This window comes from Amphichorda felina (assembly GCF_050947745.1).
Source record: "Amphichorda felina strain 45539 chromosome Unknown scaffold_9, whole genome shotgun sequence".
Classification (NCBI taxonomy): domain Eukaryota; kingdom Fungi; phylum Ascomycota; class Sordariomycetes; order Hypocreales; family Bionectriaceae; genus Amphichorda; species Amphichorda felina.
The window spans coordinates 917,064-945,035 of record NW_028145041.1 but is presented as its reverse complement, the minus strand read 5'-3'; the positions used below and the strand labels follow the sequence as shown (position 1 = coordinate 945,035).

The following is a 27,972-nucleotide window of genomic DNA, read 5'->3' as shown; positions in this document are numbered from 1 at the left end:
CATCGCTCATCGCCTGTCTAGCGTGGAGTGGAGGGTGTGCTCCCTGATCATGGTAACGCAGATGAGGCCGCCAATTGCCAGCGCGAGCATCGTGAGCCACACCGCTTGGAATGCCTCCATGAACGAGTTGATGACGCCCTCGTACCATCCCTCCGGGAGCTTCCTCAGCTCGTCCAAGGAGTCTCGGATGCGGCGGATCTCGTCCTCGCCCCCCGGCAAGTCGCCGAATCGCTCCCATAGTCGAGCCTTGAGGACATTCTGGTATATCGTCGACCCAATCGTCACGCCCACGGTTCCGCCCAAGCTCCTTGCCAGATCTGCATCCCCGCAGTTAGTTTCACGGGATCGAAGATACTCGCCCAATGGGGAAAGGACAACTTACATGTCGCCGAAGTAACCACGGCCTGCTGGGAGTGATCCACCGAGGCAATGCACGCGAGCAGCGTCGTCGTCAGCATGGCGCCGTAGCCGGAGCCCACGCAAAAGAAGGCGGAACACGTCAACCACGCCGAGCTCTTCTCACTCTGAAGCGTGAAGAGGATGATGCCGACAATCATGGTGACCAAACCGGCGATCCCAAGGCTGACGTAGCGGCCAGTCTTCCTCATTACGAACCCCACGGCCACCGAGCCAACCGAAACACCAATCGGGGACGGAAGCAACTTCAGGCCGGCCGCGCTGCTGCTGTCACCGAGCACCTGGAGGTACAGCGGAACGTAGAAGAGCCCCGTCATGACCACCATGGCGCAGAGCAGGTTGGAAATGCAGGCACCTAGAATAGTGCGGGTCATGAGCAGCTTGACAGGGATAATCGGCTGCCTGGCTTTGCTTTCCCACCAGAGGAAACCGGCAAAGACGACGAGGGACAGCGGGATTGTTGTCAGGGGTAGAGGGTGTGTCCATGGCACTTTGTTCCCGCCAGAGTTGAGGCCAAGCAGCAGGAGGACGAGGAAGGACACTGTCAGTAAGACGCCGCCATAGTCGATACGCGCCAGGAATGACTTGTCCGACTGCTTGGGTGGGATCTTGACCAGAATCCCTACAGCCACAGCCGACAAGATAACCGGAGGCACCTGGATCAGAAACGCCAGACGCCAGCCCAATTTTGTATGATCACTGATGAGGCCGCCGAAGATGCCACCCAGCATCGCTCCGGATCCGTAACAAATGTTGCCAATGCCCTGTATAATACCGCGCTGGCGCAGCGGAATCAGGTCCGACCCGATGAATGTCGAGATGCTCATGAGCCCTCCACCGCCGATACCGGCGACAACTCGTCCAAGAATCATGGAATTCTCATCGTGAGCCAGGCCACAGATCAAGTTGCCCGCCGCAAACATGAGGTTGCAGAAGACGAGGCCAGGGCCGCGGCCAACAATATCCGTGAGGCGACCCGAGATGGGCTGGCACGCAGCATTGGAGATGAGGTAGGCTGTGGCGAGCCACGACATGAGACTCAGGGATTTGAACTCGCTGGTTATAGGACCACTCAGGGTGGCAATGATGGTTGAGTCGGCGGCGCCAAGGAAGACGCCGACCCAAGACGTTCCCATGATGAGAGCGAGCTTGGTGAACGAGACTTCCTCGGCGATGACGGCCGTCTCGTCGTCGTGCGCTCCATCCCCGGTTTGGTGGGTGTCCGGGAGAGTTCCGTTTGAACCGTTTGGCTTCAGCAGTGGCGTCCGCTCCGAACTAACGGTTGGTCCATTTTCCTCATCCGCTGAGCGCGGCGCGCTGCCGGTCACCGAACCAGCCATTGTTTGGTGGGTGCTGGCAGCGAGAGACGGGGGAACGGTCAGAGATAATAATAAGAGACGCGCCTGAGATGCATTTCTGACAAATGGCTGTCAGATCTAAAAAGCGGATATGATCGGAGATGAAAGACTTAGTCATCGGATGTGAGGACTCGACGATGGGTCATTCCCGCCGCCGGTCTCCGGCCGAACCAATGCGAACCAATGCCATGACCTCCTCGATCTTGACTAGTACTTCATCTAGTGACCTGTCAGTGAAAAAGGTCTCACTAAGTACGGATCCAAAGCGCCAATTGCAACAATAGGAATACATTACGCCGCTATTAGGACGGTCTGAGAAGGAATGAATTGCCACCAAGAAATCTAGGACAGGTAACAAACAGTGTTGTTTCGAAATGTGAAAACGCAGGTTAGAGGCGGGATTCGAAGCTGGTGTTCGAACGGGTAGGTGCATTCCCTCATATTTTACAACAAGTGAGTTGTACTTCAACAAATCACGCAGGGCGCGTGGCCAAATGGCAAGGCGTCTGACTACGAATCAGAAGATTGTGGGTTCGATCCCCACCGTGCCCTTCTTTTTTTGCAGTTTTTATTGATGTTTTTGTTAGCGTCTTGATAACCAAGATCATTTCTTTCAGTGTTGCACAGCATTAATCCCCCACTATATATATTTTTGTTCTATTCCGACTAGTCTACCCTATGCTTCAACAAGCCTGTTCCTAAAACACAACACCTGGCATGCTAGTAGGGAACAAGTAGCATATAATCAATATACCGAAGGTTTAATATTAGCTGGCTTGATATTTTAATCAATAATGTGTATCTAAGAAGATCTCACCTCTCATTGCTGTATCATTTTGCGGGTATAGATTTGTCTATCGGTTGTCGTTCCTGCCAGTTGACCAGAAGCCACGAAGGTTAAATGCCAGATCTCAACGAGAAAAGCCAACATTTCCTTGACATAAGCTTTTAAGTAAATCAGACACTTTAACACATCACCAAATTATCGGGTAATTCCTGTACTCGCGCTAGGGCCATGGGGCGAGAGGTACCCTCGGTCGGACGGCCGCCTGCAGGATTCCGTCGCGATGCCCGAGCAAAGAGGGCCAAGGCCACTGCCAACCAGGTGATACCAGGGCTGCTCTCTGCACACCCTCGCGCACGCCGTGGTATCGAGGCGGTGGAGCTCATTATTGACCCTCCACCTGTTGTTCATCTGGGAACAGATAATAGTAGCGAGACCGACTTGGACAGTACTACCCTGGGTATGGGTCCTCGTCTAACACTACAAGTCGCTGACACTTTGACAGTTGCGAGGGCGCTCGTCTTGAAAGGCGAAGAGAACACTACCCTAGGTTCATCATCTAGGACAGGCAAAAACACGCCGCATAGAGTGGCGATTCTTAACATGGCGTCTCCTCTATGCCCCAGCGGCGGCTTCTTCAACGGCGCCCAAGGCCAGGAAGAGTCCCTCTGTGTGCGCACCACCCTCCTTCCATCCCTGCGAGACGAATATTACCGCCTACCGGAAATTGGCGCTATATACACACCCGACGTCCTGATTTTCCGGGATGAAGCAGGAGAAGATGGAGTGCTACCTAAGAGCGATCGGTGGCTCGTGGACTGCATCAGCGCCGCCATGCTGCGGCATCCGGACACTGAACGCGATGAGGTCACGGGCAGGGGGAGATACACGCAGGGAAAGGACCGCGATATGATCCTGAGCAAGATGAGGATGGTAATGCGAACCTGTCAGCTCAAGGGAGTTCGGAGAGTGGTGCTGGGCGCCTGGGGCTGTGGTGCCTATGGAAATCCGCTGGGCGAGATTGCCGCTGCCTGGCGAAAAGTGCTCTTGCCCAGAAATAAGAGCAGGCAGGGGCGCCAGAAGAATGGCAAGTCAAAGTGCCATCTGGAGACTTGGAACGGCATAGAAGAGGTGGTGTTTGCCATTAGTGATCCAGGGATGGCAGAGCTTTTTGCAGCTGCCTTTGGAGAAGGGTTGGTCTGGGACCGAGAGCTCGATGCTCAGCAAGAAAGTGAAGGGGATGAAGAAGGGGAACACAATGAGGCTTCTTCCGAAGAGGAAAGCATTGAATAAGAATCCCAACTGAATTATAGTATGATTCAACCATTGTTGTTATTTGGAATCTGAACTAATACCATCTACTTTCATCACTGTCCGGGTGACTAGACGGGAGAAAAGTGGAGCACCTCCGAAGGTCTCGGGCCTGGATCAGCCCCACAATGGCCCGTGTAATGGCCCGTGTACTCGGCGGTTCCAATGCCAAGGTGCCTTACTTCACGCGCATGGTCAATAGCTCTTCTCAAGGACCGCATCATATCGCTCGCCTATGTCAATTCAGTCGTAAGAGAGGCAGAAGAGTGTGTTGCAACGGTGTTTATTACGTATATACTAGTCAGTCTCATGCTTGTAAGTTGCCTGCCCACGTCTGTTGCATGTCACACATAAGTTGATAGCTCAACTGTGTATCAAACGTCGGGTCCACCGCTCTTTATATGAGAACGAGGCCGTAAGAACTGGATTACCTCATACTTTATGCCTTGTGTCTCTATGCTTGCGACCACAGGCATCACTATGTCGCCCCACCCTTGTGAGCAGGAGGGGAAAAAAACACAAGATCCAGTCCGCAGCAACAAATCAACACGGGAACTGGCAAAAAACAAAGGTCGTGACGAGACTCGAACTCGCAATCTTTTGATATGATGGTTAGTCGTAGTCAAACGCCTTGCCATTGGGCCACACGACCTGTTCTAGTTGATGGGAGTTTTGCGCAAATTTCGGTCTTTCCGGGTTGTGGGCCGTGGAGAAGAATTTGCGCCGGCGCTACTGCTCTCCCAGCTCCCATGGGCGCCTCGAATAAATACAATCGTACGGGCTTGTTCGCCCGAAGACCCTAGCCTGGCTAGTCTTCTTGTACTTGCGCGGCGCCAGAATCCACCGGGGTGGTCGACTGGCGGAGCTGGTGCGTCTGTGTCAGAAGCCAGGTCGACAACGGGGGGGACTAGGGCCTGTGGGAATAGAAGAAGTATTGCAATGGCGGACAACCCCCCAAAGAATTTCAACTAAAAGAGAAGGGTTGAACTGACTTCATGTTGCGTTGACCTCCAGGAAATAGGCAGGTAAGGATTCATGTTGTCGTTGCGGGGGGGGTTTCTATTTGTAGTCAATCTCTGGCCACGTGGCCGCCTTCGAGGCGATTGACTTTTGGACCCTGAAAACCTATGGCGGCTTCACCCAGGTAAACATTTTTAGGTAAATCCGGCAGTATGCAGAAGTTTCATTGCTCAATGTACGCTGCAATATAAACAAAGAATCGCTCTATCTAATATGCAAATTGTGATTTTGGGCCGGACCCCCTGCGAAACATTTCCTCTCCAGCCAAGGACATCGCCTCTGGCGTCATATGAGACGGGTAGTATCCTAGAGACTCCTCTCAATCTCCATAGCCTCGCGGGTCCCCTGCTCAATGGCCGCCACCTGAGCCTTCTCAAGACGCTTGAGGGGCGGCCGGGGGTAGCCTCCGTACCCGTAGTAGGTCTGGATGGCCTGCTTGGTGCCTGCGATGGCCGCCTTGGTGAGCGGCCAATCACCCTTGCTCAGCACCTTCTGGAGTGCCTCGGCTTCGTCCTTCTTGCCCTCAACATAGAGGTCCCACACGCGAGTGCAGATCTTGGGTAGAACGTTGGCGCCGCCGGCAATGATGCCGCTGCCTCCGCTCACCAGGGTCTGGACGGTGAAGTCGCACATGCCACCAAACGCCATGTAGCCGGATCCCTCCTGGAAGGGGGTCTTGGCATTAGTGCCCAGGGCTACGCGAGTGAGTTTGCCCGTGTTGCCGCAAGTGAACTTGGTCCCAACAATGTTGGGATGCTCAGCCAGCTTGAGCAGCGTGTCGCTGTCCAGGTCGATGCCGGAGACAGCGCCGGGATAGTTGTAGATGATGATTGGGAGAGGGCTCTTGTCACCGACCGCTATGAAGTAGTTGAAGATGGCCTCGGCGTCCATCTGGGCCTTGTAGTATGACGGCGGTAGAAGCATGGCGTAGTCGGCGCCAACACCGGCCGCCTGCGTGCACAGGTCGACGGTGCCCCGAACGCTGCCATCAGTCGCGCCAAAGATGATGGGCGTCGATGTGAACCCGGCATCATCGAGCGCCTCGCGTGTCGCCTTAGTAACAGCCAGCTTCTCTTCGCGGGTACAATGAACCGCTTCGCCGTTGGAGCCGAGTGTTACGAGACCAACGAGGCCGCTGCGTACCAGGCGCTCAGCGTGTTTCTTAATCGTGGGAATGTCCAGGTCCTCGGTGACGGGATCGAAGAAGGTCATAGTAGGGGCATAGATGCCGCAAGGCAAGGCGCGACGGGCGGCGTTGCCATTGCTCGAGGAACCGTTGGTGGCTGTCATGACTGACGTTGAATGCGGTAGTCGGATTGCCAATGCAGGGGGGTGAGCAGCGGGTAGGGCAAGGTAAGATGAGCGCCGAACACTGTGTGGTGGACCGGATCAAACACCTGGCAATAGAAGAGAATGAGGGATTGAATTCTGGTTCGGGGCCCGGGCTTGTACGTATTACTTATAAAAGCAGCCGGGGATACGCAAGAAGGTGCCACCAAGGGCCCGGGACTGTTGTACGTACCACACTCGTGGCCGGACTGGGCTACCCGTCGGCTGAGCATTGACTGAGTACCGAATGGGCACCAACTGGCTCGCAAGGACATTGGTCCGAATGATGGGACGCCATGGTCGCGATGGCCCGATGGGGACCGCTCACTAGGGTGTGTGGACGGGAAGAGATGGGGACCCGAGAGCTAAAGTGACCAAGTGGAGGAGGGTGTGGTGTAAGACGGCGAATGTGGCATCCAATGGTAGCGGAAAAAATAAATGAGAAGTGGTATGGGATGATGCTGAGCATACTGAACTTGTCGGTTGTAGGAGCTTGCAAAACGGTGGCATTTTGGGTACATCTAGGCGAGGACGGGCAGGACACACGCACAGTCTTGCTGGCCTCGTTTTGAGGCCAGAGAATATGATAGGAGACAAGGGGAGTTTGATGACTGACAAGTCAGTGAAGCCACATGGTAGCGATGGGCTAAATGGCACTAAAAGCGTGGGATGAATGGACAGGGGCGCGGTCTAGGACCGAGATCGCTCGAGAGCAACGGGCAGAGATGACCGAGACGTTGATTGTGGTCCAAGTTGCGTTCCAGTGGTGGATTCTCGTTCAGGGGCCGGCTTAGACAGGGATCGCCGTCTGGGGAAAACAGCAGACACGAGAAGCCGCAGACGCAGTGTAACCGTCATCTTGTGACTTGGGACTCGCAGGTCGTGCCGGAAAGGGTCTCGTTCATGTCCAATCGAGGGTTGGGAGGCGTGCGTCGGGGGTTCGGGGGATGTTTCGGGGAGGGAGCCGCCAACAGCGCCTTCATGAGCTTTTAGAGGTGGCCGAGGTGGATCGGCGGAGCAGGCCTTGGAAAACTGGTTGCGGAGCCTGGCATCGGATGGGACCGGTCGGCTTGTTGCCCGACGACAGCGGCAGGGCGGATGTCAAGTTGGGACAATCTTCCTCGAAAGTTCAGCCTAGAGACGGGCGACAGACCGAGATGCATGCTAGGAGTATGAATATAGATTTTCCGGAACGGGAGGGTACGGCAACGAAGCAATCGGGAGTGTGATGGCTGTTGGTTCGTCCTGAGGTCTTGAAGATGGGAGTTTTTCGAGGCTGGTCACAGGCAGGCGCATCCCCACCGTGAAGTTGGCGGAAAAATGCTGTCCATGGTTCTTCCACCAATGGGAGGCGTCCACCCCCGACAAGGAATTACGTACGAGGCGGTGCCGGCCGTAAAAGATCAGGGTGTTGTGTGATTTGCTATTCAGGCTATTTGAGTAGATCTAGCAAATACAGTGAAAGATCACATCATATCTCAGAGTGTGATGAGGTATAAATCCAAGCCTGTACGAAAATACCAAGGGTCGGAGCTCCACGAATAAAGATGGATGCGGCTGAATTGCCCGACGGTTAGTTATTGATGGAGAAGTTCGAACGAGTCACAGGGGAGCTGGTGCGGGGTCGACGTGGGGGAGGGGCACTTCTGAGGTGGAATCTACGTAGAACCGGCAACTTGGAAGTTCTGAAGTTCTGTCCCTCACCCAGAGGCCTGGCTCTGGTACTGGGCCAGGCACCTTCTCGAGTTCCCACTTGCCTAGGCCCTAGGCAGCGCTCTGGCTTTACTTGATTAGGCCACACTCGCCGAGAATAACCTACTATGGACTTTACAATATCGCAACAATGCGAATCAATCTGCCAACATTTACCATAGCTGGAAAGTCACTGCCGTCACTGCGAGAGAGAAAGCATGTTGAGGCGCTAGGACGCGTGAGATACTCACAGAAATAGAACATTAGTAGTACAGCCGCTATAGAATGAACCCTGACAGAGCCAAAGAATTGAGCTGATCCGTCCATAAACTGAATGACACCGGTTGGAAGTTCGTGACTTCGCGAGGAGGCGGGGTACTTTTCCCTCCAATGACTGCCCCTCCAGCCTCCATCTCTCCAATTTCTCCGTAACCGACTCACGATCCCTACCTCATCTCCAAACCACAGCTTAAACCGCCATTTTCTTATCCATAACTGAGCCCCTGACCGCGTACTGCTGATAACTTATCCATCTTGTAGCTGTTGGCGGTATATCACTCGCTGCTTCCCTCCTTCAACTTGCAACTTGGACGACATCTCCAATTGCCCCTCCTCTTACCCCTTCAACACCACACCCCAAAAAACCACGAGTCTCTAATTCACCATGGCTGCCCCAAATGTGTTGATGGTAAATATTCCAAACCTGTTGCTGGCCGAAATTCTTTCTCACACGCCCTTCATAGGTCGGTACTGGCGAGTACACCACCGGCTTTGTTGGTGGTGCTGCCTCTGCTTCGGACAAGAAGGTTGGCGTCGTTGGCCTCACTCTTTTTGACCTCCGTAGGCGCGGCAAGGTCGGCAACCTGGGCATGGTTGGCGTTAATGGCACCAAATTTCCCGCCATTCGTACGAATGCCTCATCCAATCTTGAGCTGTGATGGAAAGCTAACAGGACGCAGGCGAGCACCTGAATAAGAATATCACCCAGGCCTACAACGGTCTCGACACGTCCTTTGACTCGTTCCCAGACAACAACACTAAGGATCCCGACGCCTACAAGGCCGCCATCGACAGCCTCAAGCCCGGCGACGCCATCACCATCTTCACTCCCGACCCGAGCCACTACCCCATCGCCCTCTACGCCATCGAGCGTGGCATCCACGTCCTCCTCACCAAGCCCGCCGTCAAGCAGCTTGACCACCACCAGGACCTCATCCGGCGCGCCCGAGAAAAGGGCGTCTACGTCTTCGTCGAGCACCACAAGCGCTTCGACCCGGCCTACTCGGACGCTCGCTTCAAGGCTAAGAACCTCGGCGACTTCAACTACTTCTACTCGTACATGTCTCAGCCCAAGTACCAGCTTGAGACCTTCAAGTCCTGGGCGGGCAAGGAGTCGGACATTTCCTACTATCTCAACAGCCACCACGTCGACATCTGCGACTCCATGGTCCAGGACCGCGGCTACGTTCCCGTCAAGGTATCGGCCTCGTCGTCCAAGGGCGTCGCCGTCGACCTGGGCTGCGCCGATGAGACCGAGGATACCATCTCGCTACTCGTCACCTGGGCCAAGACGGGCGAGCCCACCAAGCGCGCTGTGGGCGTCTACACGGCCTCGTGGACGGCCCCCGAGCGCGCCGGCATCCACACCAACCAGTACTTCCACTACCTGGCCGCCAACGGCGAGATCCGCGTCGACCAGGCGCACCGCGGCTACGACGTCGCCGATGACGGTGCCGGTCAGCTGCAGTGGTTCAACCCCTTCTACATGCGCTACGCGCCCGACGAGGATGGCAACTTCCAGGGTCACACGGGCTACGGCTACGTATCGATTGAGAAGTTCATCGACGGGTGCCGCGCCGTCAACGAGGGCAAGGCTACCCTAGATGATCTCGATGCCAAGGGCCTGCCGACGCTTAAGAACACAATCGCCACGACGGCCATTCTCGAGGCGGGTCGTAGGAGTATCGACGAGGGGCGCGAGGTTGGCATCGCCATCGAGGGCGACGAATGGAAACTGGTGTAATTGGCAAATGTTATATATTAGAGAGTTCCAAGTATATCCCAAAAGGGGGTTTGAAGGAGTATAGAAGCGCCGGTCGCAGTTTCATAGGTTGTTGTGGCCATGTTTTGTAACATTTGAATGTTTTAAAAATTGGAGGGTTAGAAACGACCTTGAGTTTAATGTCGTCTCGCGACCCACAAACTCCCAACTTCGCATCTCCAACATCACCTCGCCCACTAACATCTCGATTGAAAATGCCCGAGCCACAGTACAAGGACATAATCTTCCCCCAGGAGCAGACTCCCTCACTCTCCCACCTCCTGGGTTCTCTCCGGCGCACTAACCTCTCCATCCACAACCGCCTCGCCTCCATCCAAGCCGACGCGCGCTTCGTCCTCGCCGCTGCTGAGGCCTACGGCAGGAGGCCGCTCGTCGCCAACGAGCGCTGCGGAAGCTGGTACATTTCCCCCGGCGACAAGTCAGGCAGTGCGTACTTCAAGAGCACGGATGGCCATGAGCGGGCGTGGAAGTTCAGCACCCGCCGGCTGAACCTGCATTTGGTAGACATGATAGAGCAGAACGACGGGTATGTCTGGCCATTCCATGACCTTTCTTTTAGTTTTACTCAGTAGATACACACGAGACTAAGATGTTGCAGAATCATTGTTGTAGACTCAACACGTCGCGGAAAGCGTGAGTTTTTCACATAACATGCCTCTCTTTTCACAGGACAACCCGCTCACTCACCATCCCAGGCATGCCCGACGCTCTCTCCGCCACCATCCCCATATGGTGCAACGTCCTCAACCTAGCTCTCCTTCCTTCCGATCCCGTCTCCCAGCGCCTCTTCCTACCCCCCTCCTACTCCCCCTCCACACACGCCCAAATCTCCGCCCTCATCCCCTCCTTCCTCGCGTCCCTCAAGGAGCTCAACCTATCTCTCCCTACCACCCTCACCAAGCCCCTGAGGCCCTTCTGGGTGACCCAAGACACCACCTTCGACGGCGTCGCCAGGGGCAAGGGCGAGGTATTCGAGGACTACCGCCCCGTCATATGCTGCACCGCCAGCAGGCGCGTCGTCGCCGGCAGCGAAGCCGACGAGTGCGGCTACATCCAGGGCGCCGCCGACGACACTGAGAACTGGGCCCACGGGCTGACCCCCGAAGTCTTCTGGAGCAATGCCTACAAGCTCCTGCAGACACCCGAGGATGAGCTGCCGGGGCTGATAGCCACCCTCGTGGAGCAAGAGAAGGCTTCCAGAACGGAGAGTGACAACAAGACGCGGCTCACGCCCCGCATCTCCGTGTGCCCGCTGCCTCTAGACCCGTCGACCTCAAGCGAGTGCTGCTGCATCGCTCTCACGCCCGAAGTCACTCCCAAGGATACATGGGTCAAGTCCCCTAAATACATGGAAGTCGGGCTTGGCAAGTCAAAAGCAGCTAGTAGGAACCTCCGTCTAGCGCTTCCCGAAATCTGCGCTTTCGCATCCAAGAACCTAGTCTCATCGGGAGACGCCCCACACCAGATTGTGATTGCATGTGAGTCAGGCAGAGATCTATCGGTGGGAACAGTCCTAGCGTTGTCATGCTACCTCTTTGACGACGAGGGCAACTTCCGTGTTCCGGATGAGAGCATGTCGTTCACCAAGTCCTTTGTTAAGATCAGGCTGGGGACCATCATGACAGCCTACCCAGGCGCAAACCCGAGCAGGAACACATTGCAGAGCGTCAACAGCTTCCTAATGGACTGGCGAAAATGAACCAGGCTCTCATTGCGTCATGCATGTCTATCGATGCTACCTAACATCTCCTCTTTCTGCATGTTTCTGCATGTCAAGAGCGCTCCTTACATTTGGCTCCTGCGCGCAAAGCACTGCCATTTAAATCTGGCCGGCCTCAATCTTCTCGAGAATGGCCGGGAACTCAGACCAGTCGTACATGATGACGGCGGCGCCCGCGTCCTTGAGCACTTGGACCATCTCCTCCTTCTTGTCGGCCTCGTAGGGACCAACGTACCCGACGACCTTGATGCCCGCACGGGTGCCGCTCAGGGTGCCACTCTTGCTGTCCTCGATGGCAATGGCCTCCTCAGCCTTCTTGCCGAGCTTCTCGAGAGCAAATGTGTAGATGGCTGGGTCAGGCTTGCTCGTGGGCTTGGGCAGGCTCGTGGCGGCCGAGAAGACCACATCACCGGGGAAGTACTTGTCCTGGCCGACCTTCTCGATCGAAGCACGCACGCGGCGGAGCGCCGACGAGGACACGACGGCGAGGAGGTACTTGCCGCTGGCGGCCAGGCGCTCGAGCTGCTCGTCGACTCCATCGCAGGGGCGCAGGGAGGTGCGCAGCTTGGCAATGACGGCGTCCTCCTCCTGGCGGACGTAGGACTCGAGATCCTTGGGGTCGATCTTGATGTCGTAGCGCTCCTGGAGGGAGGTGAGCATACCACGGAAGTTCTGGCCGACGAACTCTAGGATAAGGGTCGGGCCGGTGAAGCGGAGGTCGACGTTGCGCTCCTCACAGATCTTGTTGATAAGATCGGCGCAGGCCTCGAAGGCCAGCTCCTCGGAGAGGACGAGGGTATTGTCACAGTCAAAGAGGAGGGTGTTGATCTGCGGACGAGACTGGGGTTAGTAAACTCCTTGGTTCGGGTATCTGGGACGCAGCAGTAAAGGAGCACACTGAACTAACCTGAGGCATCTTGGCGGTATTATAGAGTTGTAATTTAGAAGAGGCGGTCTAGTGAGGGTTTGAATGAGATGGGCACTTGGTAGAGAATGGCAGAGCGAGCCGTAAATCAGGGAGGATGGGAGGTTGGGAGCTGTCGAACCGTGGAGGAGTAGTGTAGAGGTCCGAGTGACTTACAAAAAGAGGAGCAAGTGGAAGGGAGCTCCAAGTCCGGAAAAGTGGGTCACAAAGGCAGGGCAGGCACGGCCAAAGTCAATGGCAGTAGGTGGGCGCGGCTTGTGGAAGGAGCTGGAGGGAGGGGGAAAAGTTAAAATGATCCCAACGGTGGGCGAGCACAACCGACTTCAGCTTGAGCTTCACCCAATAGTTTCGAAAATACCTCAGAACTCGTGTCCCGTACCAGCCATCGGGAAGCCGGGCAGATACATTCGGAGGCGAGCCTGTAATACTCCGTACTGCCTTGCAACATGTAATGTAACCAAGGAGTGCGCGCGTCCCGTCTCATAGCTCCATGCAGAGCCGACATTAAATCACGTGTAGTTTGATGCTTTATATTGGTGTAATGTGGTTGTGTTATTAAAGACTTCCACCCCACCGGAAGGTGCCCCTCCCCCTCCTCAGATGGTTCGTAGTGCCCCTCCCAATCGCGACCCTGTCGTCATAATTTCCGCCAAGGCCCAGCACGGTTCCTCCCGACATTCAAGCAAGGAACAGGCTCATAAATTTTGGCAGTTTCGACACCCATTCAAACATTTGATACAGATTATCCTGTACACCATAGTTAATCTCAGATGCATCATGCCGTTACCGGTTGGATAAGATAAATGACGCATACCCAGGCAAACAATCAATCTCTTGTCCCCCCAGTGCTCCCATAAACCAGACGGCCCGACTTCAATAATGCCTCTTCGAGAATGGACACGAGTTAATAATATATTATATCTGCTTGCCGTTTACTCCTACTGAATATCAAACGCTAACCGCCCACCTTTGTTCCAGGCTATCCCAAGCGCTGGCCAGTCTGCCTCCCTCCCGCCGGCAAGCTGCAGATACACAAAACAAAATCCCAACGCCGTAACGCCTCCCATTTTATTCGTAAAGCCTGCAGATAGTCATTGTACTCGTGCCGGTCTAGACACAGCCTCTGCCGTTGTATGGCCCTTGCTTTGTCCACATCGTCAGGTGTCCCCCAACAAAAATAAACCGTCATGTCGCAACGATACTTGCCAATACCCGTCGTTTATAGAATCTCACGCAACTTCTGCTTCTGATCCACTGTCAAACTTGCGGGGAACTTGACCTTGAACCTAATGACAAAGTCACCCCGCTGGCCTGGCTTCTTCGAGATGGGCATACCCAGACCGGGGTAACGCTCCTCGCTGCCGGGCTGTGTCGGTCCGCCCTTATCTAGGTTGATCTGCTTTCCATCAATGGTCGGGACGGTCCGATGCCAACCGGTAAGAGCCTCCTTCAGCTCTAGTGTGACATTGTAGACAATGTCGTTGTCCTCCCGGGTATACAGAGGGTGTGGTTTCTATGGAATTGTTAGCATGCTGTCCGCATGGCTATCAGGGGAATACTGGTGCTCACCTCTTCAATGATAAAGTGAAGATCTTGCCTACCACCCTCCACCTGGTCGCCAACACCCTTGAACTTGATCTTGGACCCCTTCTTCAGTCCAGGCTTGATCGGCACCTCGAGGATCTGGTCCTTGGTGATTTGCTTGCCCGAGGCGTCGTACCGCTTGGCCTTGATCCTCATCTTCTTGGTGGTGCCGTGGAAGAGGTCCTCCAGAGATATGGGGAGAGGGCGATCGACTGACAAGACCTCGGGCGTCGCCTCCCGCCCGCGAGGGCCGGCGCCTCCAAACGTGGTCCTCATCCTAGGACCACCTTGCCCCCCGCGCCCACCACCGCCAAGCCCTCCAAACATATCAAAGTCCTCATCATCCATGCCGCCGCTCCTCGCAGCGCCGCCACCACCACCGCTACTGCGCATAAACTCGGCGAAAATGTCCTCGGGGTTCGTGAAGTGGAATCCGCCACCCCCGCCTCCACCTCCCGTCGTGAAGTGGAATGTTCTGGCACCCCCACCGCCGCCGCCAGGCATGCCCCCAAAGCCCTGGAAGCCGCCAAAGTTGGGCGCGCCGCCAGCGCCAGCATACGGGTTCTGTCCAGGCTCCGGAGGCGGTGGGCCGCCGCGGAGGAGGAAGTCGAGTCCATACTGGTCGTAAATCTTGCGTTTCTCAGGGTCGGACAGGATCTCGTAGGCCTGAGAGCAGTCCTTGAATTTTTCGGCGGCGCTGGGATCGTCTTTGTTCTTGTCGGGGTGGTACTTCAAAGCTGCTTTCCTGTCCGTGGGGGCGCGGTTAGCATGTCGTTATCAGCGTTATGGCGGGGTGAACGGGGGGTTCAAGATGCGACAACCGTCATGGGCAAAAATTGGCGAGGAAAATGTTTAGAAGCTTACCTGTAGGCTTTCTTGATCTCGTCTTGCGACGCCTCCGGCTTGACGCTAAGGGTGTCGTAAAGCTTAGTCTCGTGGACCATCGTGCGTAATAATCGACGTCACCGATGATTTTGGTGTATATCGAAGGCAACGAGTTGGTGGGTTGAGGTCCGGGTTGAAGGAATTAGAAAAATCTCACGCTTGTGGGAGGATGAGAGATGAAAAGTGCAAATGGTTGTGCGTGGAATGATGACAAGCAAGGAGGGCGGAAGTGAACGAAGTCAAATGCCAGTGGGCAGAGGTGGTCTCGAGACTCGAGGGGAGCTCTCTCCAGGTCGGTGGCTTGTGGGGCGTGGGACCTTGTGGAAGATTCGCTACGGTGACGTAGTAATTCTGGCATGAGATGCTCCCGGGGACAAAGATGTGGTACAGCCACGATCTCAAGCATGTGGAATATATCAGGGTTCTTGAGATAAGATAAAGTCTTCCCTTTTCAATTGGATCTATTTTTGCCCTTTTTTTCTGCCCTTTTTTCCCTTGTGGCCTATTGCTCGGACGTTTGCAGCCCGAGCTGCAAGCTTGAGGCCCTATGACTCAAGGTTTAACCCTTGAACTCGCAGACAACTATTCAAGACCAGGAAAAGAGCAGATCAATCGAGTATGATTCGATAGCTCCCAATGGCCACTTGAAGCAATAATAATACCAGGCCCTGCAAGTGCTCTCGCCCTGTTCATCTGGGGTCGCTGGCCCGGTTTGATGGAACCTTCCAGAACCTTCTATCAAATCTACCATTGGACCCTGATCGCCGGATTCAGCAACCAAAGTCATCTGCCCCAATCACGGGGCCTCCTTGGTTATAGTATCAAGCATGAGGCACCCTTGGCACCAGAGAGGATCAAAATGCCGAGTCATATTATCGCTACTCGCTATGCCGTGTACAGGGGGGTTTTCCGTGCCACTGTTTGCTAACCGAAACCGTGTGCTCCTAACGCCAAGCGATGATCATGACTATCTCAAGTCTCACAGGGCAAGTTGCCCGTCTTCCAACCGTTTCTCATTTCGACGATGAAACTATTTATTCAAGTTCCATATCTCCAGCCTCGCTGGGCTTTACCTCGGACTTCTCACTGGAGAGAAGTCTTCTAAGAGTGGGCATCTGGAACCGTTCCTGCATCTCAGGCCCCTTGGTTTCCTCGAGGGCAGAGTCCCCCGTGACCTCTCGGAGTTCGGATGGCGTCGTCTTTTGAGTCTCCCGTGAAGCAGGGGACCCGCCCTCGCCGGGTGTCAGGGTGGTCGAGGTGTTTTCGGTCGATGCCGGGTGCCGCTTAGGCAAGACTGGGGCTGCGTCGGAGACATCCAGATCCATACGGTCCTTGTCCGGTTGCTCGCCATACGCGCGTTTCTGCATGGGTCCAACTGCCACCGTCTCATCATCTTTGTCGCTCTCAACAAAGATGTCGTGCGTTCTCTTGCTATCCTCGCTCCCCGCAGAGGCCCGATCGCTCGCCATTGAGTCCATACTATCAGCACGGTGTTTTCGCTTTGACGGGGACTTGACCTCGGCAGCCTCAACCTCCTTCTCCCATGAATGGTCTGACACCTCCTGATGCAGCTCTTGGCGGAAGGCCTTGTTGTCTGCTTTGACAAACCGCTCCAGCGCATTCGGCAGCGGAATGGAGTCGGCGTAGACGGCTTTTTCAGAGGCATATACCAAAAGCGGTGTTCTAGTGTCCTCCCACACGCGGTCCAGGACCTGTGCGTAATCTAGTTGCTATCATGTGTTAGTAAGGTGCAAACATTAAACAGTAGGCATGCCTACCTCAGCCTTGACTGGCTTTGCCTCGTCACTCGGAGCATAGGCCAATCGCCACCATTGATCCGTTGCCGCATTTGGTGGTTCATCATCCAATTCTATCAGATCCACTTTAGAGCGCCGGCAAACATACACCACGTCCGAACCCGCTGCGATACCCTGAAGCAAGAACTTCTTGCAGGTCATGGGCTTAGGGCGCCCGGGTTTGTTAGGTTCTGTTAGAAGCTTTCCGAGAAAACGCTGCTTCGCCTCGATCTTCTTCAACTCCTGGTTGAGCTCTGGAGAACTGGTTAGCGCCTTGAGCGTATAGACAACTTGACATCGCAGCTCACCGTCCATCTTGCTCCTCCAGTCATTGAGCACTCGCTGCGCAAAGCCAGTAGCATCCCGGAGCTTCTTGTAGAGTTCCTTCTCCTCATCCGTCATTTGACAGGGAGCAGCACGATACTCGGGGTATTTGTCCAGGTCAAATCCCGACTCTTCAACCGTGCGAAAGCGTCCTCGGCCTTCAAGATATTCGCAGCAAGCATCGAATAACTCTTGAGCGCGCATGGCCACCTGCCTCTTGTCATGGACGCGCCCGGCCTCGGCATCGTGTAATTGGTAGAGCTTCGCCTTAGCCTCGTTCACCTTGACGATAGCGTTTTTTGTTTCCTTCCAAGCCATCTGTATCCGAAGTGCCTCATCCTTACGGCTCTCGAGCCATCTTTCGGGATACAGCTCCTCGGGTATGCTGAAACCAGTTGACTTGGGGGGCCCTTCACCCGCCATGTCGATTGTGAAAATATCCCCCATGTCACGCAATACAGCCATTCTAGCCTCATCAGGGTCTTCGTACCAGCTCAGCACGTCGCTCCACATTATGTGATCGAGCAGCTCGTACAGCGTCTTGATGGAGGCGAAGTCCTGCTTCGTAGCCTGTGACTCGAGCACGCAAAATTTCTGCTCCTCAGCCCCGCCATCCTCGCCCTGTGCCTTTTCTATGATGACAGAGCTGTAGAATGGATTCCTCTCTATCGCGTTCCGGGCTCCGAGATTTTCGCAAAATTGCCTTTCAATCGCGGTCCAAGCGCTAGGAATAAGGTGGGCAAGCACAGTGACAGTCCCGTAACTCCGTTCGGTCGAGTCTAGGAACGCCATGAGTCTGTGAAGCTCCTCTTCAAAATTCACCATTTCGGGTCCATCTTCCATTTTGGTCTCGCCCGCGCTCAGTCGAGCCAGAACATGTGGTGGGATGATCTGCTGGCCTTTCCACCATTGCGTGTTGTGGCCGTATGATGCGACAGAGCTTCCTGCCTGAAGCAGCAGGTTGCGAACTAGAGGTATCTCGTGTAAAATCGTCAAAAAGGCACCGAGTCGATGAGCGCCAAACTCGGATGGCCCTTGCACCAGGAATGCTGGTGTCCCTTGTTCTCTCTTCCTTTTCGAAGGAGCCGCCTGTGGCTCTATTGGGGCTGTCATTGCAGTGGGAACCATGGACCACTGCGAAGCATCATAATCATCGCGATTAGCTGGGCCAAACTGCGGGCCCGCCATCAAAGCTTCTGTGACGCCTGACTCTTGCACGGGCATAGAAATGCCAGCTTCCTGTGCTGACTCTCGCAGAGCTCGCTGTATCTCCTCTTCTTCCTGCGCGTGCGATCGTGGAACAGCTGCCGAATGTTAGCGCCTCCTCTCATGTATGTCCAAGGGAAAGGGTTGAGTACCGCCAGAGTTAGCAGCTGTCCAGTCCACGACCCTCTCCAGGGGCGACGGGGCGTTCGCTCTCGATGGGGGCCTTGATGGTGCACCCACTTGGCTATCTGGTGGTGGCTCTACGCCATAGATGACCTCACTCTGGGGGGTCTGATCCGGCGCCTCAATGTGAAAAGCTGTCCAACGATCAGTGCTGTCCCACGCGACAATGGGGCCTGACATACAGGTTCCGGCTGCATTTTGGGAGCCATCTCTATCCGCACTAAACATTCCATCGTCCCATTTTGAGCTGTATTTCTTCCGAAACTGTCGGCGTTAGCGACAAACTGCCGTCTCGCGAAGTAGCTAGGCTCATACTCCGTCTGGATCGTTGTAGAATTCGTTGATGACGTTCTCGACCGATCGGACACTCTATTCCTCGGGTAGTCAGCACATTTGCTCGCAGATGCGGGGTTCTATACAGAATCATCCTCACCTTGAGCGCCTGCATGACCAAGCTACGGTCATCGACGGAGACGAGGCCGGTAACCTCCATCACCGTGGCGATGTCATCCTCGAACGGATCCGTCATGGTATAATCTCTGCGTAATCCAAAATCAAGGTCTCTTTCTATTTCTGTCCGCCCATGGAATCGGTTTCCTCCCGCTCAGCGTGCTTCGCGATCGGCCCCTCCCGTCGAGCTCGAGGCTCGAAACAGGGAAGCTCCAAAGCTCGGGGTCTGGGTTCGTCGTCGGGTGGGAGAAGCCGACTGACAAGAACAAATAGAGGTGCAAAAATAGAATAAGCCGCGTGATTCCAGAAAAGAAAAAGATGAATAAGGAGGCAGGAAATTCCCCCGGTGGATGGCGGGTGGTCAGAGTTGACCGTTGTTGGAGTGTTTGCTGCACGTAGCAAGGCCCATTGCCGCGATGACGGACGCATTGGCCCCAACACCAGCAAGCATGTTTGGCAGCTGTTGCCCCCGATAAGATAAGCGAACCCCCCCATCATATCCCCTCGATGACGAAGTGCAGCCGCGCAAGCAAATGACTGGACGCGCTTCCTAAGAATCAACACTTGAGGCTGGCTACTTCCTAAACCGTCATCCCTTTCTTTTGGTTTTTAGTATTTCATAAAGGTGTGACGAAATTTGGGCAGCACGGTTTAAATGCTCGGGCCGTAATCACTACCACAAACACATCAGACACCCTGTTGGTTACAAACAACTAAGATCGAATTCGTCCGGCGACCTGAAGAGAGCCCAGATCAGATCCTTGCTTCTATATTCATGGTGTAGCGAATCGAATAAAAAAAAAGCCCCATGTCCCAGCGCCCAAATCGCACATCGCTCCCAGGTCACGCTGTACGAGTATAGATAAGCCGCACGCATCGGCAACCCGGGCACAAACCAAACCCCTAAACGCCTCCTATCCCCAGGTATAAAATCCGCTATGCTATTGCGCTCGAGATGGATAGATCCCTCCTCCTGAGCTCCGTCAGTTGCTCTTGTAGTCATCGTCATCGTCATCCTCCTCGAAATCGTCCATGTCACTGTCGCTGCCCCCAAAGTCGTCGTCCTCATCCGACATGTTCCAGAAGTCTGGATCGTCTTCGACGGGCTTGACCGGTGCAGGCGCCAGGTCCTCGGGCGTGGGCATGGTCATGCCCGGAGGGATGTCCTTCTTGGACTTCTCGACCGTCTCCTTGGCCCTCTGGTTATATTCGGCGCGCTTGTCGCGGTAGAGCACGCCAGCATCGACATTGGCGGGGGAGTTGATCTCGGGATCGTCGAGCAAAAGGAGCACGGAGCGGAGGACCGATTCGACGCCGTGGAGGACATTCCATCGCTCGCTTGCGAGCTCACCAGACTGGGCATCATCGCCAGGCTTGTGGAGAATCGAGATACAGAGGTTGCCGTCGAGGTAGACATTGGGATGGCAGATATTCTTGGTAAGGAAGCGGAAAGTCGGAGGCTGGTAGGGGTAATCGTTGGGAAACCGCATCTCTGCCTGCAGGAGTGGTCTCGTCAGTTTCACCGTATGTCGTCGTACATGGTCAGGCACAGTGTGACTTACCTTGAGGTACGCCCCGTGCCAGACGCTCTCTGGGTTGACGACCCAGAGTCCCAGCTTCCAGCGAAACATGTTGGAGTCATCCGGCTATGGAATCAAAATCAGCGTATATCCTCAGAGGGTGAGTCCCAGAGTGTTTGCTACCTCGATGTTAACCCACTTCTCCCGCTCGAGGGGCCCCAACTCCTGCGTCAGTCGCTTCAGAGCCATGGTGGGAGACGAGGGTTCGTATAGGCGCGGCGGAGAGGCGTCGTTAGGGAGAATAAGCCGAGTGGATGCGGACGCGAAGGATGCCTCGGTCGGAGATAGTGGAGGCGGGCAGGAGCTGGAGTTGGGTGTTGAGGAGTGAGCGAGGATCGAGTGGGAGGAAAGGCGGTCTCGGAGGGGGGGAGGCCCGAGGGGCAAGACGCAAGCGCGGGCAGGCTCTAGATTTGCCAGGAACCGTCAGGGTTCAGAATTGTGGACAAAAAGGTGCTGTGGGTGAAAGGAAAACAGAGTTGCCACAGTTGGGTTTGGTGGTGGTTTTAGGAGGCAAGGAGGTTTGTCAGGTTTGTCAGGCTGCAAGAGTCATTGAGCGGAGCGAACTGCGGGCCAACGACCTGGAAGGCGGAAGTCGAGGACGGGTGCGATGACGCCCAAGCCGTCCCGGATGGGAACCTGAGTTGAAGCCACTGCAGGGTCTGGCCCCCGTCATCTCACCCACCGGCCGGGTCACGTCAGGCCCGTCACCTGCACCACGATGGATACCTACCGTCTTCCCGCACGACTCCCTATACGTATTACCTACTTAGTTGGGCACGGTGGCATGGCGCTTGTCGTCAAGTGACGCCTGCCCTCAACAACTGTCCCAGTTTCCAAGCCAAACCTCATTCACGCAGGCGCCCCGAGTATTCTCCCCAAGCGTCCTGACACATTCCATCTGACGCCTGACTCAAACCTATCTGCTACGAGTACGAGTATTACTACTGTAGTAGTACTTCCTCCGAATCCCGGGATCCAAAAATACCCGCCGCCCGGCTCGGCCGGTCCGCAGGCTAAGGACTAAGGAGCCAGCAAGAAAAGCCAGAGTCAGACCCGCAGACGGCACCAGAGCCAGGCCGAGGTACTAATCTCAACAAGCCGGTCCGGGAACCTCCAACAGAACCACTTACCCTGTAGCCATATATCAAGGTTGTCCGTCTAATGCTTGCCTTCCAAAATTTTAAACCTGGTATGGCTTGAACTACAAGGTTGGCATGTCCGTACTTGCCTAGTAGTGGCAGGTACTTTTTTTTGTTTTTGTTTTCGTTTTGGTTTTTATTTGACCGTCTTAGGATGGGAGTACAATCTTTTTAATTAGGTAGGTAGCTAAGAATATTAGTAGTAATGTGATAGTTATTGGAACCACCTACCTTGGACACCAAGTTGGGATCTATAAAGCACCATTCCTCTGGTATAGCATTTCTCTGTTTAATAACTCATGCCATGACCTGCTTGCCTAACATGTTTTATATACGATATATTTCTAGCTGAGATGTATCCAACCTATAAATGATACCGATGCGCCCATCTGCATGGGTCTGTAGACGCTTATGCTAGTCACCCACCACATATGCTACCTGAAATTTCAACACTGCCAACCAACTCAGGCCGACAGATCGTAATACAAACAGTAGCCTGTTCTGAAGTTATACAGGAAAGAATGCCTCGAGCCTCCCTTCTTGTCGAACTTGTACCGCCACGTGTCGAGCTGGTCGTGGATCTCGCGCACGTATTTCTTCTCTGACGTTGTCACGGCGTGCTCGACCCTGCGCCAGCTCTCGGGTTCTGAGAGCTTCGTGTCCTGCATGGCTTCCATGACTTGGTCGCTCGTCGTCTCAACCGCGAGGATGGGCCCGTCAAGGTACGACTCCATCAGGCCGGCGGCCCTGATCTGGGCCTGCTCGACCACAGTGCGCCGGTTGAACTTCTTGCTGCGCGTCTGGCCCACCAAGATCTTGACATCCTGCTCATGCTTCGTATCGCCGCTGACTGGAGTCTCTAGCTGAGGGCCGCTAGCTCTCAACTTGACAGACCCCTTGGAGTCTCGTTCGCGAATCTCGGTCCGTATCCACGAGAGCAGCTGTGGCATCGGCACATCAGCGTCGGGCACGTCTTTGCGTCCGACAGTCTTGATCTTGAGCATGGAATCCTGCTTGATGATGATGATCCACGAATACGAGTCGTCGCGGTGTTTCGTCATCAGATCTTCGGGTGATCTCGCATCCTTGGCAAGCTCGGCGCTGATGTCATGCGTCCAAAGTGTCTGCAAAACATCGATACCAGAGGACCTCAGAACAGCGGCGTCGAAGCTCGCAACCAGGGCATCGCACTGGTAGACTGTTAGCTTATCATAGGCGACTTTTACGACCCAGACTTACTCGTTTGCTTGCAAATAAGCCCCCGGCCTCCGAGTCTTCTCCCTTCTTAAGGAATGCCTTGCCGGTGTTCTTGGGCATCCTTGCCAGCCTCTCCCACGCTAGGCTGAAGCCCACCGCATGCCGCTCGTGGACTTGGCCTCCAATCTTGGGCCGTTGCTCCTTGATCAAGTGATCGTATCGACCGCCACCCGCAAATACATCCTTCATTTTCCTGTCGTAGAGGCAAGAGAAGAGAATCCCGCCTACGTAAAAGCTCTCCTTCAGACTGTTGAGAGGGTTTATGTAGAGCTTAGTGCTGACACCAAGACGCTTGGTATACTCGGACACTTCCTTGAGATGTGCAATAGTTGATGCTGCTCGTTGATACATGTCGCTTCCCTCGAACAATCCCTTGAGTTTCGAGAATGTTTTGTTGGGTGTATCTAGATTCATTAGCTCTGCGGGAGGGATTAGACTAAGTGGCAATGCTTACCTCTAAAGTCAAAGCGCTGAAGCTCATCCACGCTGGTGGCTGATATACCGATGGTTGGCGATCGTAGTTCAGTCCTTATCTTCTGCCAAGTGTACCCGTGGATGTTGAGTCTACTCAATACATCGGCAGCTCCCCTCCGACAGGCAGGTTCTACACCACAATGCTCAAAGATGAGTTGCAGGAGGTCAGAGTGACCCACATGGAAGCACATCTGAGCCGAAGATAACGATGGGAAGGCCATGATAATCTCATCAAGAACCTTCAAAACCTCAGCTTCCTTCAATGCTAGATCGAGGGTGTCAATAGTGACAATATCAAAGTCAACTTCTCCGAACATCTGGGGCTGCCCAGTATCCTGCTTGTCTCGGAAAACGCTCCCAAAAGTAAATGTTCGCTGCACTGGCGGGTTGCTTGATGATTTTGCCATCATTCGGGCATGCCCCATGGTCAAATCGTAGGGGAGCTGAAGGACTGTTCCGTTCTGATCAAGGAGCTGGACTACATTATCTGTGTAGTGAGAAGACCGCGGGTAAATGGCCCCTCTGGATGCCTCCAGAGCCCCGTGGCGGCGAAAGATAGATATCAAATTCTCTTTGACAATCCCGCGGTTCAAAAGCTCCGCAGACGTGGGATGGGGAGCATTGATGTCCCATGCAAAGTCTCGGGTAGGCTCAACGGGGCGGGCAAACAACGTCGACAGCATCTTGCGGTAGTAGGGCGAGCTTGGGTCGGCCAGGCCAGCAAGTGTTCTTCGAATAGTTTCGCTTTCCATCTGCACCGGCAGCTTTCCACTTTTGAGGAGATCGGCGCTGGAAGGCCTCTCCCTTGGGTTGTGATTGAGGAGCGAGAGAACTATATCTCCTTGTACCTTCGCAGCGGGGTGGAAGTCAGATGGCAAAACTGGCCTGGGTCGGCGAAGCTGGCCGATGACGTCTGCCTTTTGCATACCAAGCATGGGCATATAGCACATCTCGAAGAAAATGATACCGAGGGAGTACATCTGCCACTTGTCAGATGACATTTAGCAGGTGGAAATGGGAACTTACATCGACCTTGGTACTGTACACACCATGAGCAGCCGACCTGACTTCGGGCGCAGAATACGACGCGGTGCCGATGCTCTTGGTCAAGTCATCTGTGTCGACGGTGTTCGCGTTGGCTTTATCCACTGAGAACTGCCCGCTGGTGGCTAGTCCAAAGTCGCCAATCTTGACATTGTCCACGCCATCAGCACTGCTGCTGATAAAGATATTCTCAGGTTTCAAATCGCGGTGGACAATGCTGAGGCTGTGAATATGCGCGAGGCCTTCGAGTATTTGGCGGAAGAGACGCCAAATCTCCTGAGTATTCTTGTACAAGTTGCGACTGATGAGATCTCGCAGTGTCTGAAAATATTAGCATGCACATTGAAAGGGCTGAAGATGGGAGCCCTACCCGTTTCTCGCAATATTCCATAGAAATGTATAATATGGTCCGATATGGTCGCTGAAATCGCGCCCGACGTATTGCCATGTTCCTCTCCTTAAGAGGGGACACAGCACGTTCATCAGTGGCGTCGTCATCGTCATCGGAGCTCAGTTCATCGTCATGGGAATATTCATCGTCTTCGTCTTCTTCGTCAGACTCCTCATCATATCCGTACTCGACATGTGGATTGGAAGAGATGAAGTCGAGCCCGGCGGTGCTGGTGTGAAATTGAATGTCGATTCCGTCAGATCCGGTTTCTCTCGTATCCTCTGTCATGGCATCAGTTGACGTGTCGGCATCACTGCCACCCACATCTGCAACCTCTTCGACCCAGGTATTGTAGTAGCGGACAACAGCTGGATGGCTGAGCTGCGACAGCAGCCTCACTTCCTTCAAAATCTCTGTGAGACTGGCCTGAGAGCGCTGGGTTATCTTTTTAATAGCATAGATCTGCCCATCCAGCTTTTTCCTTGCCTTCACTACTTCTCCGAAGCCGCCTTTGCCTAGTCTTCCTTCTTCCACAAAGTCCTCAGCATACCGTGATGATATCGACCCTCTTGTCATAGACTCTCGCCTTAGTCTGGTAGGGAGTGCCACCAGCGAGGTAAGCGATGGAGTGCTCGATAGCATCCCAGAGGAGTCCTCGAAGAAAATCGGTGCATCAGTGGCTAGGAACTCACTCGAACCAAGCTCAAAGGCGCGGGGACGTTTGTTCTTGTCTTCTTTAAAAAACCTGCTGACCAGCTCTTGTAGGGGATGGGAAAGCATGAGAGACTCCATCAAATTCTTGGGCGAAGAGTACTTTCGCAGTACATCTAAGCCAAAAATCATTTGCGCAAAGACAACGCCGAAGTCCCAGATGTCTGTCTTGAATGAGTACTGAGGCTTGGAGGCTGCAGCTATCTCCGGAGGCAGCCAGTAAGCGGATTTGGCCGAATTGAGCCCCGGAATCCCTCGCTTCTGCGTTGAAATGTTGTGCAGTTCCCTTTGATAGGAAACATCTGAGATCCTTGGCACAATCTCTCCAGTGCTGTCGCGGAATAGCAAAATGTTACCGGGGTGGATGTCGCCGTGGTAAACACTCTTGTTGTGAAGAAAGCTGAGGGCGTCGAGTAGATCACGGGTCCATGACCGAACCTTCCCTAGCTCTAGGCTTCCAGCGAGATCAAGCAGCTCTTCCAAAGGGCCTTTATCAGCAAGTGGCGTGAGAATGCTGACTTTCCATGAGCTGGCTGGCCCTGAGGCACCGGCCGAGGTTCCCTCAACCTTGAAATCCAAAACTTCGACAAGATGACGATGTACGAGACCCTTGGTATGCTTGAGGTCCTGTAGTTTGGCTTCGAGTAGCTGGAGCTTCTTCTTGAACTCCTTGACGTCCTTTCCGTTCGGGCGCAGGTTCGACTCCTTGAGTGCCATCATATGACTTCCCTGGCCATTGGATAACACCGGCCGTACTGTGTAGACCACCGAGACCTGCCCCTTGCGCGGTTCGCATTTGCCTGCCACGGCACGAAAAGAAATTGGATCCCCTAACTTATCCGTGGTTGTGCAGAATTGGTCAAACTCGAGCTTCTCAATATCCGCTGCCGTGTTGTCCGAAGGCTGCAACGGCGTCGAGCTGGCGCGGCGGCCATTCTTAGACTCTTTGGCGATTTGTTCCTGACGGTCGAGTTCGGTCCGGAGCATGGCAGCCATCATTCTCTCCTCTTCCCTGCTCTGCTCCGCCTTTTCCTTCTTTTCCTTCTCCTTCTGCTCCTGTGCAGCCTTGGCTATCATGGCCTCATGGCGTTCTCGTTCCTCCTCAAGAGAAGGCAAGTTCTTGCCATTCGCCTTGATCTGCGCAGCATCTTCCAAAATCTCCAGGACGCCCTCGACGATCTTATAGATCATTTCCTCCTCATCTTTGGCAAAAATTTTGGGCTGAGTTTCAATAAACTTTTGAATCTTGAACTGGGTAACTTCTCGGAGGTGTCCTTGGTCTTTGACGGTAAGGATAGGAGGGGTCTTAGGATATGTTGCATTCATGACAAAGCCTAGTGTCACCGAGAAATCATCATCGATGGAGGACCTGATGCGTATGTCGAACGTTGGTTCTGTTTTCTATGTGTGTGTGTGTGAGCAGAGACGGAGCTGAGTCACCGCAGGGGGTAAGGGGTTGCAAACTTTCCAAGCACTCTGCCCACCAGTGTGGTTGACAAAATCTTCGCCATAGATGGCCTCCAGAGCAAGGAGCTCATTCTCTTGAATCTCAGTGTTGTCGATCTTGGGCGCAGCATCTGGAGTGGTGGGATTTAGCCCAGGGAAGCTTGAGTCATTTGGGTTCGGGATGTTCTGGTTCAGCGGCGATTTCCATGCTCCAGATGCGTTCCACGCCATTATTGCGAGGTCCAACGAAGTGTCACAGCAAAGCCGTGACGCTTCATTGAGGGAGGCCCATTGTGAAACCGGGTTCAGTATGTGCTGGTTGGTGGGGGTTATATGATACACGTGTGAGTTTGAGGAGGGAGATGATAGGATGAAAAGACGGGTGAAGTGACGTTGAGCTTTGGAACTGATGTGTGGTGGGCTGGTGGTGATACTAGTGGCGGGGTATTCTGGACGAATACTGATTGACTGAGGTGACTGGGAGCCACTGAGCATCGCCAGAGTGAGCTGGAAGGGCGGTGACCGCCTGAGGTGTGCCAGTTGGCAGGGCTGCATGAGGATCTAATCATCCAATGGAGGGGCAGCGAGCTTGAGGGCCCTGAAGATGCGCTGGGGCTTACAGCAAGGTTTGGGCCAATGGGAACCCCAGGACGTGCACCTGATTGGCCAACCAAGCCAGGTCTTGTGCACGCCTGCACCTTATTTACCCACTTGACAACAACAATTGTCAACAAGACCCCCCACGGCAACTTCATCCACTTCAAGTAAACAAACCCCCCCAAATACGCACACCCCAACCACACCACACACGCAACACGCTTGGAACAGGCAGGAACCACTTTGCGCCACGACAACTGCTACTCCTAAATTTGATGCACCTTGGC

General features: G+C 54.4%; 10 protein-coding genes and 2 non-coding genes across 12 annotated transcripts; 4 read left to right on the top strand and 8 right to left on the bottom strand.

Annotated features, from left to right (window-relative positions):
• Nucleotides 1-6: 6 nt before the first annotated feature.
• ACO1O0_008863 (major facilitator superfamily domain-containing protein) lies at nt 7-1,757 on the bottom strand (the record flags this gene model as incomplete). The annotated part of the gene is made up of 2 exons (XM_083198218.1): nt 7-317; nt 383-1,757. The coding sequence occupies 2 exons, from the start codon at nt 1,755-1,757 to the stop codon at nt 7-9; spliced, it is 1,686 nt and encodes a 561-aa protein (XP_083045953.1).
• Nucleotides 1,758-2,255: 498 nt separating this feature from the next.
• ACO1O0_008862 lies at nt 2,256-2,327 on the top strand. Its single transcript has one exon. It is a non-coding gene; the product is annotated as a tRNA-Arg (tRNA).
• A 463-nt stretch (nt 2,328-2,790) lies between these two features.
• On the top strand, nt 2,791-3,852 carry ACO1O0_008861 (uncharacterized protein; the record flags this gene model as incomplete). The annotated part of the gene is made up of 1 exon (XM_083198217.1): nt 2,791-3,852. One exon carries the CDS (start codon nt 2,791-2,793, stop codon nt 3,850-3,852), a length of 1,062 nt encoding a protein of 353 aa, XP_083045952.1.
• Nucleotides 3,853-4,439: 587 nt separating this feature from the next.
• ACO1O0_008860 lies at nt 4,440-4,522 on the bottom strand. The gene has a single exon. It is a non-coding gene; the product is annotated as a tRNA-Arg (tRNA).
• Nucleotides 4,523-5,196: 674 nt separating this feature from the next.
• Nucleotides 5,197-6,180, bottom strand: LGA1 (dihydrodipicolinate synthase family protein; the record flags this gene model as incomplete). Its single annotated transcript, XM_083198216.1, has 1 exon — nt 5,197-6,180. One exon carries the CDS (start codon nt 6,178-6,180, stop codon nt 5,197-5,199), a length of 984 nt encoding a protein of 327 aa, XP_083045951.1.
• Nucleotides 6,181-8,575: 2,395 nt separating this feature from the next.
• ACO1O0_008858 (Gfo/Idh/MocA family protein) lies at nt 8,576-9,934 on the top strand (the record flags this gene model as incomplete). The annotated part of the gene is made up of 3 exons (XM_083198215.1): nt 8,576-8,599; nt 8,655-8,817; nt 8,871-9,934. The coding sequence occupies 3 exons, from the start codon at nt 8,576-8,578 to the stop codon at nt 9,932-9,934; spliced, it is 1,251 nt and encodes a 416-aa protein (XP_083045950.1).
• A 233-nt stretch (nt 9,935-10,167) lies between these two features.
• Nucleotides 10,168-11,672, top strand: RIT1 (tRNA A64-2'-O-ribosylphosphate transferase; the record flags this gene model as incomplete). Its single annotated transcript, XM_083198214.1, has 2 exons — nt 10,168-10,499; nt 10,643-11,672. The coding sequence occupies 2 exons, from the start codon at nt 10,168-10,170 to the stop codon at nt 11,670-11,672; spliced, it is 1,362 nt and encodes a 453-aa protein (XP_083045949.1).
• A 120-nt stretch (nt 11,673-11,792) lies between these two features.
• ACO1O0_008856 (HAD-like domain-containing protein) lies at nt 11,793-12,609 on the bottom strand (the record flags this gene model as incomplete). Its single annotated transcript, XM_083198213.1, has 2 exons — nt 11,793-12,521; nt 12,601-12,609. The coding sequence occupies 2 exons, from the start codon at nt 12,607-12,609 to the stop codon at nt 11,793-11,795; spliced, it is 738 nt and encodes a 245-aa protein (XP_083045948.1).
• A 1,228-nt stretch (nt 12,610-13,837) lies between these two features.
• On the bottom strand, nt 13,838-15,146 carry SIS1 (uncharacterized protein; the record flags this gene model as incomplete). The annotated part of the gene is made up of 3 exons (XM_083198212.1): nt 13,838-14,131; nt 14,188-14,947; nt 15,067-15,146. 3 exons carry the CDS (start codon nt 15,144-15,146, stop codon nt 13,838-13,840), a joined length of 1,134 nt encoding a protein of 377 aa, XP_083045947.1.
• Nucleotides 15,147-16,121: 975 nt separating this feature from the next.
• On the bottom strand, nt 16,122-19,125 carry ACO1O0_008854 (uncharacterized protein; the record flags this gene model as incomplete). Its single annotated transcript, XM_083198211.1, has 4 exons — nt 16,122-16,817; nt 16,866-18,488; nt 18,912-18,965; nt 19,030-19,125. The coding sequence occupies 4 exons, from the start codon at nt 19,123-19,125 to the stop codon at nt 16,122-16,124; spliced, it is 2,469 nt and encodes an 822-aa protein (XP_083045946.1).
• Nucleotides 19,126-20,029: 904 nt separating this feature from the next.
• On the bottom strand, nt 20,030-20,815 carry ACO1O0_008853 (ubiquitin-conjugating enzyme/RWD-like protein; the record flags this gene model as incomplete). Its single annotated transcript, XM_083198210.1, has 3 exons — nt 20,030-20,542; nt 20,609-20,692; nt 20,750-20,815. 3 exons carry the CDS (start codon nt 20,813-20,815, stop codon nt 20,030-20,032), a joined length of 663 nt encoding a protein of 220 aa, XP_083045945.1.
• A 1,414-nt stretch (nt 20,816-22,229) lies between these two features.
• GCN2 (serine/threonine-protein kinase GCN2) lies at nt 22,230-27,319 on the bottom strand (the record flags this gene model as incomplete). Its single annotated transcript, XM_083198209.1, has 6 exons — nt 22,230-22,955; nt 23,005-23,426; nt 23,477-24,476; nt 24,523-24,861; nt 24,911-27,036; nt 27,127-27,319. 6 exons carry the CDS (start codon nt 27,317-27,319, stop codon nt 22,230-22,232), a joined length of 4,806 nt encoding a protein of 1,601 aa, XP_083045944.1.
• Between the last annotated feature and the right edge of the window lie 653 nt (nt 27,320-27,972).